Genomic DNA, 9426 nt, shown 5'->3' with positions numbered 1-9426 from the left:
ATAATGTTTAATGGACTCTTGAGCTGGAATATAGTTCCTTATCTCCATACATTTCATTCGTTATAGAGGAACTTTATATTTTGAGGTCATTCTATAAAACTGTGGCATCGGTACCTTTTGAATAATTGTTTACCTCATATTCGAATTCTTTTTGAAAATTGAAAAAAAAAACTTTGAAACATTCTTTAGAACTATAAATAATCTTAAATAAGTATTAAAAATTATACATGTGTGGTAACTGTGTGGTAATTGTGTGGTAATTGTGTGGTAATTGTATGGTAATTGTGTGGTTACTCTGTGGTAATTGTGTGGTAATTGTGTGGTAATTGTACGTGTGATTATTGTGTGGTAATTGTGTGATAATTGTGTGGTAAATGTGTGCTAATTGTGTGGTTATTGTATGGTAATTGTATGGTAATTGTGTTGTAATTGTGTGGTTATTGTGTGGTAATTGTGTGGTAATTGTGTGGTAATTGTAAGGTAATTTTGTGGTTATTGTGTGGTAATTGTGTGGTAATTGTACCCTCAACACATTAAAGAAGTGAATATAAAGAAACACAATAAGTATTGACTTTTTTATTTATATTTATCAATCAAAAATATAGTATTTAAAAACAATATACCCATTATTAGTTTTTAAAATTGGTATCTACAAAAAACCGTTTTTAAATGTCATCCATTACATGTACCAGCATTACTCTGAATTTGACCTATGACCCAAGCATCCTGAATATTTTATTTTTTCTTGACTGTCGAATGAAATTCGCTGCTGAATGTTTAAGCGTTGTGGTAGAGTAACATTTTAGGGTAATTTTAACTTCCCGTTTTAAGGGTATATAAACTACGGATTATTTTAGGGAAGCTTATTTTCAGACAGTGTGCAAGTAAAACCATGGCAGGATTTTGGGTAGTTATCTTCGTGTACGTCTTGTTCTTTTGTGCGGCCAGTTGTCAGCAAATCTATCTCAATGAAAAACATGACTGCGAGCGTAATGATCAGACGATTAAAATATTGAACGAAAAGATTGAGTACTTACGACAGGAGAACGCGAGACAGGCAGATTCCTTAAAACGCGAAAACGCCAGACAAATTGAGTCATTAAAACAGGAGAACGCGAGACAAATGGAGTCTTTAAAACGAGAAAACGCGAGACAAATTGAGTCCTTAAAACGAGAGAATGCGAGAATTAAGGTAAATCAAACGAACATTCAAGGAGAATTTTACGAGATGTTTAACATCCTGATGAAAAATGTGACCAACATCCACGAAGATTTGAAAGGCAGTATACTGCAAACCATCAAGTCTGGTAACTCTCTCTCTCTCCCTCTCTTAGAGTTTATTTTATGTTACGATTATTATCATATCATGTATTTTTTTTTTCAGAGTTAAACATACATAAAGATTGTAAGAACCTCAAGGACCTCTATATTTATGGTAATACAGAATCTGGTGTTTATGAGATATATCCATTTGGTAATAACAGCAAGGTCAGCGTCTTCTGTGACATGATGAAAGAAGGTGGAGGGTGGACAGTAAGATCTCTCTCTCTTTTTCTTTTGTCAGCTTTTTTTTCTCCTACGTGGAGAGTGAACACTATGATTTCTCTCTCTTTCTTCCTCTCTCTCACTCCTTTCGTTCTCCCTTTTTCTCTCTGTCAAGTTCTCTCTTTCTCTTTTTCTTTATTTTTCTCTCTCCCCTCTCTCTTTCTCTCTCTCCCCTCTCTCTGTCTCTCTCTTTCCCCTCTTTTTCATTCTCTCTCCCCAACCCCCTTTTTCTCTTTCATTCTTTTGCCCAACGATGAATTTTAGCTTATATTTCTTTAATAATTTATAAGTTTTTTATTTTGAAACTGATAAATCTCTTTGCTGAAATCAACGAAAAATGCCGCTGAATGAACGTTGAATAATTCTTTTCCTATCTAATTTAAATGAAGATAATAAAATATGACAGTAAATATTATTATTTACAAAGTAGAATAACATTTTTATAATACAATAAATTTAAAATTATATTTTTTTTCAAAGAGTTAAAATAGTTGTTGGAATTAATATGATTTAAACAGATTTTTATATGAAGCTTTTTTGTTTAGAAATATCATTACTTAGAAATTGCGTATAGAAAAACTTTTTTAAAAAATGAAATCGGTTTTGAATGATTGGGTTAATGAAAAAAAATATTTGAAACATTGTTTACAGTACAACGTAGCGGACAAAAACCTCACAAGTTTTATAAATTAACTCGACATAATTCATAACTCCTTAGGCTATCCAGAGACGTGTGAGTGGTGCAGTGTCATTCGACAGAAACTGGACGGACTACAAGACGGGATTCGGGAATCCTAACGGATCCTACTAGATAGGTAAACTATAAACAGTTATGGAATGACTACAGAGGACATAGCAAATTTATGGCTCCCCAAGGGTTACGGTTCCAGATAAAGAAATAATTTCATTCCTCGGGGAACCATTAATTTGCTATTTACATTGTACTAATTCTATAACTGTGTAATATTTTATATTGTTTTAGGGGATGATAATTTTTATGATTATTGACAGTTCAAATTAGCATTTAATTTTTTAGCAGTTATAATGAAGTTTATAATAATTTATGTAAAAAAGCAATATATAACGATTTCCCTTCTTTGATTTCAAAATATGTATGTTCATTGCTGCATGCACTACACAATTAGAAATTTCTGCATACCTTCATAATCATATGTTGAGTTATATGACAACTTGAAATAAATATTTTTTGCTTTATATATTACACGACGATAAAATATTTAAGGAAATGACGTTATACATCAACTTACTAAGAGAAGAAACACCTCCCTCTACGTCTCCATAACACTGACTAATGGGACAAGGCTCTATGAATTATACAACCAGTTCTCTGTTTCTAACGAAACCAATAACTACCGACTTTTTCTTGGCGGACCAGCTACCGGGACCCTGGGTAGGTAAACGGAAAACAAAATGTACGAATGACGACCTATATTAAGGAAAGAGAGGGAGAAAGAGTTTAATTTCTTGTGACAGATAGACAAAAACCAATTCTTTCTGTGAAAATCAACCCTAGAGTTACGTAATTAATGGAGGGGGATGCGTGGATATCAATATTTTGAAAGTAAAATTTTCCTTGTATATTGAAAATCAAGAGTCCTTACTATATGAGCCAATCAGTAATAAATCGCTAAAAGATTGAACATTTTCACGTCATAAACATTACATGCGTATTTGTACGTAATGATGTCAGATACATAACTCATACAGAGAAATCAATTAAGGTGTTAAACGATTATTGAATTAAAAAAAAAAACAACTTGCATTGGAAATGTAATTACTTACAGTCGATAACGAGGACTTGTTGTAATTAACCCGATTTTGTGTTGAAGATATGCATAGTAGGCTTAACAAAAGCAATACAACAATATTTACATTTGCAAATGTTTTTCTTTATATAACACTACTAAAGGCAAGCGTTTTTATAACTGTGTAAATACAGGTATGGGGTCAAGAGGTCATAGATGTGCGTTTGGATAAACGTTCGACGTAATTTCTCTGTGACGTCATAAAGGGTTGACGCGCGTTAAGTGGAATACATACATGCCGTTGGGTTTGAAAAATTAAGGCATTTCACACGTTAAAAGTAACAATCAGGCAAATATAAAGTATGAACAAGTCACAAATGTAAATATAAGTAATAAGGTATAATTTTTTGAGCTTTATTGAGATGTAAAACGGGTTGGTACATGATCAAATCTTCCATAAAGCCCTTCGGGCTTTATGGGATTTGATCACGTGACCAACCCGTTTTACATCTCAATAAAACTCAAAAAATGATACCTTATTTCTTAAATAAAGGAAGAAGTTAATTGCATAAACTGTATCTACATGTAGTCGCACAAATTTGAAGAATTCTAATGATTAATGTGTTGATAAAATGGAAGAAAAGCTATTGTTTCCTGTACTGTAAGCTTAAAGAGATTCACCCCCCGCCACGTAAAAAAAAAGAAAACAATCAAACCGCGTTATTTTCTTAGGTTATATCAATTTAATGGTTCATGAAATTATTGTTTTGAATATCCCTTCTTTAAATGTACGTATATAGGCTTACTAATTTCAATGTTTAAAAATGACTTCACATGAATGAAATAATAATTAAATTTGTTGATGTCATCCGCGTGGCGCGGTGGGTAGAGCCGTGATGTAAGGAATCTTTACGTCGCGAGTTCCAATCCCACTGTAGGGCTTGTAGACAGGTCCTTCGGCTGAGATTGTATAAATCAAATTCAGAGTCGAAGTCTATGTTGGCACTAAAAACATAGCTCATTGCTCAATTGCCGTGTATAACATGTATTATAAAAGAAATTTTCTAGTTCTCAACCGCCAAGTGATGGCGTCACCATATGAATGAAAAATGCTCGAGAGGGACGCTAAACTACATACATTCAATCAGTCAATCATTCTTTTATTTCTGTTGAGAGTCATCAACATGTTCGTATACAGCCAAAAAAGAAATCAAATGACAACAGAAAAACAACGTTAAATTTTAAATGAAAACAGTGTTCATCTATTGTAATTGAAAGGAATGCAATTTAAAGTAATTCAAAAAAAAGTTTTTATTGTTGAATACTATAGATGCTTTAAGCTTTAAATGTTTAGTAAATAATAATGATCTAATCTAAAATAGGTGTACATGTTATATTTTTCTCTGATAATTTTACAGGTGACTCTTTGTTACACACTCGTGATTCTGACTACGATCTGTCTGGGATGTCCTTCAGTACCCCGGACAGAGATAACGACGGGTGTAGTTGGTGTAACTGTGCTGCTTACAGTGCCTATAGAGGAGGCTGGTGGTTTAACTGGTGTCACCAGGCCTTCCTTAACGGTCAATGGTCCTCGGAGTCCTGGAAAAGACCATGGTATCCTACAGTGACTGATAATAAACAGATAAAAGAAACTCTCATGATGATCAAACATAACTGACTTTTTATATCTTTGTATCCATACTTGGTTACGCATGGTATTAAAAGTTATATAGTTTTATTATAGATTATGAAAACTTTATTTTTTAGACATAATGGTGGTTTCTATAATATATACAATGTAACAAATATATAAATATAATGTTATTATGTGTAATGAATCTATTGAAAAGTCCTAATATGTATTATGTTTAAGATAGTGTTGTACATGTAACATTAATTAATAAAAACAAGAACATCGCATTAAGTATTGTTACATAATAAAAGTTTTGTTTTTATTCTATTAATTGTCGTTTTATTATCAATAGTCTAATGATATAAAGTATGTGAACAACAAAGACAATGTTTTTTTCAATACATTCCCTGGATGTTAACTGATCCCCATGAAAGGTCACATAACTGGGTAGAAGTAGTATCCATCAGTCTGTTATCTCCGTACATGTGTGTTGATAATTAGAATTTCATTCTGTTACAGTTTGTAAATGATGTAGAGATGATAATCACGTAGATTTTATTTTCAAACACCAATATTACTCGTTACTTGTACTGTAGAGTTGATAATGACGTAGATGTAACAGTTATTGTATATTTATTATGGTGTATCCTGAGTTATTTGGACGAAGGGTGGTGACCGTGTCTGGAAAATACTGCATGTTATGCCAAACCAATTAATGGGAAAACAAAGTATTATATGATTGATTTTCAGGACATTAAAATTGAAAGCCTTGACAGGGAAGCAATCAAATTTCCCGCTCTTTTTGAGCAGTTTGAAGTTTTAAAAGCTCCCTTCAGAAATCTTAACGTCACAATGACATATATTTGAGTCTTTTAGTCAAAAATGCTACAGATCCCGTGATGCAAATGTTCATTTTACGGTGCTAAATTTTCCGCACGGATAGGGATATATTTTTCTACTTTCCTGCATTGTTAAATAAACCACCTGTGCTTTCCTAATTTGAGAAATACTCTTTAACAACCTGTATATTTTATCCGCAAACTGATTCTTTATAATCGTCGATTAAAGCTAATCAAATTCATTTTTTTTAAATTGATAAAAAAAACTTTCTTTCGGGAGGGGAGGTCACAAGAGAAGCCTATAAGGGGTTTGGAGGCGAATACAATATACAGGTTGAAAAAAGAATATCTCTTATATTTGGGAATGAAAGGTAATTAATAGTTCAATGTAGAAATGAGGTAAAATATATCCCCAAAGTTGGCAAAAAACGTCTTGAACTGCTCAATACCTACTTTACGAGATCAATAATCAACAAAATTGAATTACATAGTAAAATAAAACAACCTATATTCTCTCGAACTCTTATGTAAATACTGGGCGCAGCCATTACGATTGAGGTTAGAGTGCACAATTAAGGTCAAAATTACTCAGTAATTAAATAAATATCAACACTTTTTTTTTATTCTAAATCACTTAATACTATTAATTAAATCTGTATTCTCTGTCACTTCATATCTAAAGAGCTATTCGTCCTAAGAGAATATATACATGTAAATACATATGCATCTATAAAAATGACAACACTTGTGTATCCAAATGTAAGTAACTGTTAACCTGCTCACTTTGCAGCCTGTAACACTAATTCATACATTTATCATTCTCATATCGAGTCACAAGATGTTCCTAACATAAACTTTAATCTCGTTCCATAGATAAAAGACGTAATAAACTGTAAATAATAGAATATCACCTGAAGAAGATGACACATATGTGACAACTGGAGATTTATTTAACTTGGGGATTCACCGCTTCTAGTCAGAGGAGTCGAAAAATATTAATAGAGTTATCCCGCTTTCTCCAAATATTAAAACCAGTCTCCCCTTCTATTTCGTACATTAAACTCTAATCAAATAAACGGAATCCTCTCTGAAAACTGGCTAAACAAATTAGAAGAGAGAAATTATAACAGGCTAAATAAGTTGTAGAGGGAAATGAAAAAAAAATATTGCTGAAACATTTGTAGAAAGACACATTCTATTATATTTTCTAAAAGTAAGAAATATGAATTAGAAAATATTATTTTTAAGTTGTTGTAGGCTAAAGACAATTGACAGAAGTCATTGACAGCATGAAGTCAATTATATCTTATTATAAAATAATATATATATTTTCTTTTACTTTAAGCAATAATATTATAAGTTACTGTATTCAGAGAATAAAGTTTTGATTTTTTAAAGCCTTATGAGATATATTTTTGCCTCAAACATGTTTTTCCGGTTAAATTGAAACAGATGCGGAAGTGCGCGTATTTTTGATAATGACCCAGAGATAAAGACATATACAGGAAGTAGAAAACCGGAAGGTTTCCTCTTTAACAGATTAATGTATTCAGCATGATTTTACTGTATTCAACATGAATTTAGAAAACAGAAAAGGGTAAAAAGAAAGATTTACACATCTTATATCTTCTCCATGTAAAATAGAATCTAATCTATTTGTGAAAAAATGTACGAAAATGATATTGTGTTTTGTTTCCAATAACATCCAGATTGGAAAGTTTTCAAGGTACGCTTTTCGTATTGTAAGTGAGTTATTGCTATCTGGATTTGTAGTACAGATTATATATATGCTATTGTTCTCTTGATACGTAGGTATACATCATTAATGTATTCTATGTAAAAAATATCTTTACAATTTGTAAGAAACAATGAGAAATATTTAAATATATGTATATTTTTTTGATTATATTTATGCTTTTCATCAATGATTCAAGAAGAAAGTTTTAATTTTGCAGACGTACTATTATTTACATGTACATTTTCTCTGTAAATCATGTTTTTTTTTAATGGAAGCCACTATTTAAGAAATAAACAACGTTATTCGGTGAACATGGCGTTATGAATAGCAATTGCTCTGCTGGCATATTCTTTGATGCGCGCATTCTTTGATTTTTTTTAAGAATATCAGTGGAAATCCTGACTTACATAAGAACGTAGCTTCTTGTCTTCAGTAAAAAAAAAACAAACGGCTTTAAAATCAGTAAACTTGATTAATGGGCCTTTTATCTAATAAATCACAAACATATATAAAGTATTTCCCTCCCAAACACAGCAGCGCCGACATCACATTTTTGTTTTGTTGGAGTTGTGACGTCATCGATCAACGTTATTAAAACCCTCTGACGAAAATCAATAATTTAAAAAATACTATGATGAAATAAGAGAATGCTTTTATAATGATTATTACTCCAGGATGCTTTTCTATAATTTGTTTTAGTTTTTCTATTTATTTTTAATAGCTGATATAATTCTTGAAATAGATATACTAGTTAAAGAATTTTTTTTTCTTTATGAATGTTATTACCCAAGTGTGAAGAGTTATCTTTCTTTGTTCAAGTATGCATGTTACAAAAATTAAAAATATGGCAGTTCTCTAAAATTTTTAAAAAGTTTTATCATACAATTTAATACATTGACCAAAATTAAATTTCAAAGATATAAAACAGCAATTTAAGTATTCTGAATTTCCTTTTTTCAAAGAATATTATCAAAAACTTATTTTTATTCCTCTTATGAAACATTTCGTATATATACTTCTCAACACGTAGTATAAGTGTAGTTGAGATTGTTCTACACGAGTGTGATAGAGCAGTTGCATTCATAGTGGAAGCAATTGCGTCAATAGTGCTATGAATGCAATTGCTGACTGCATGTTCATAGTGGGAGAGTACAGTGGATATGCAAATATAAGCATATAACAAATTTACTTCAGTAATTGTACCTTAGAGATGAACATTCTTGAGAATGTTTAAGTAATGAGTGAATCACGCAGTGGAGCACGTGGAAATTATACGAATAGAGCAAAACGGCGAAAAATAATATATGTTAAAAGAGGAACGTTAAAGATACAAAAGGAGAGAAAGCAAAATGACAGTTTTATCAAACTTTTGCCTCTGGTTATATTATTTTCCTTTTTCTATGCATGCTATCAGCAAGTTTTCATAGACCATGCAGTAAAATGTCTGAGACATTGATAATATGTCTGTGAACCATTTATTAGTTTAATTCATTTTTTATTTAGTCGCTCGCGTGCCGCAGTGGTGCCAAGTAAGAAGTCCCACTGTGTGACATGGAGACCGGTCATTTGGACGAGACCGTATAAACCGATGTCCCGTGTCGCCGTAGGTGCTGGCACGAAAAAGATCCCTACCTGCTTAATTGCCCTTAGAACAGAGTTCAGGACAAAAATTGCAGCTCTCAACCGGCAAGTTGTGGCGTCTCCATATCAGTGGAATATTCTAAAGAGGGAAGTTAAACAATTTGAAATCAATCATATTTGAATATAACGTTTGTACATGCAACATAAATTCTGAATATCAATTTTAAAATGATGCCATGGTTACTTTATCGTTCTTTTATTCCTTCAAATTGTCTCTACAGTTTTGGGATTTTGTTATACTTTTATAAAGAAAATATTAAC

At 31.7% G+C, this 9426-nt stretch overlaps 1 protein-coding gene across 1 annotated transcript in view; it reads left to right on the top strand.

The window, feature by feature from the left end:
- LOC134271512 (fibroleukin-like) overlaps positions 1–5273 on the top strand; it is a 253551-nt gene extending 248278 nt beyond the window's left edge. Inside the window, exon 5 of the mRNA XM_062753705.1 lies at positions 4730–5273. Within this exon, the coding sequence (XP_062609689.1) occupies positions 4730–4992 (263 nt within the window). The 3' untranslated portion in view covers positions 4993–5273. The remainder of the gene's footprint in view (positions 1–4729) is intronic.
- The last annotated feature ends 4153 nt before the right edge of the window (positions 5274–9426 follow it).

This window comes from Saccostrea cucullata, unplaced genomic scaffold, assembly GCF_032062105.1.
Source record: "Saccostrea cucullata isolate Sc308-1 unplaced genomic scaffold, CSIRO_AGI_Scuc_v1 ctg352, whole genome shotgun sequence".
Classification (NCBI taxonomy): domain Eukaryota; kingdom Metazoa; phylum Mollusca; class Bivalvia; order Ostreida; family Ostreidae; genus Saccostrea; species Saccostrea cuccullata.
The sequence above is the reverse complement of the archived record's forward strand: the minus strand, read 5'-3'. Positions and strand labels throughout refer to the sequence as shown.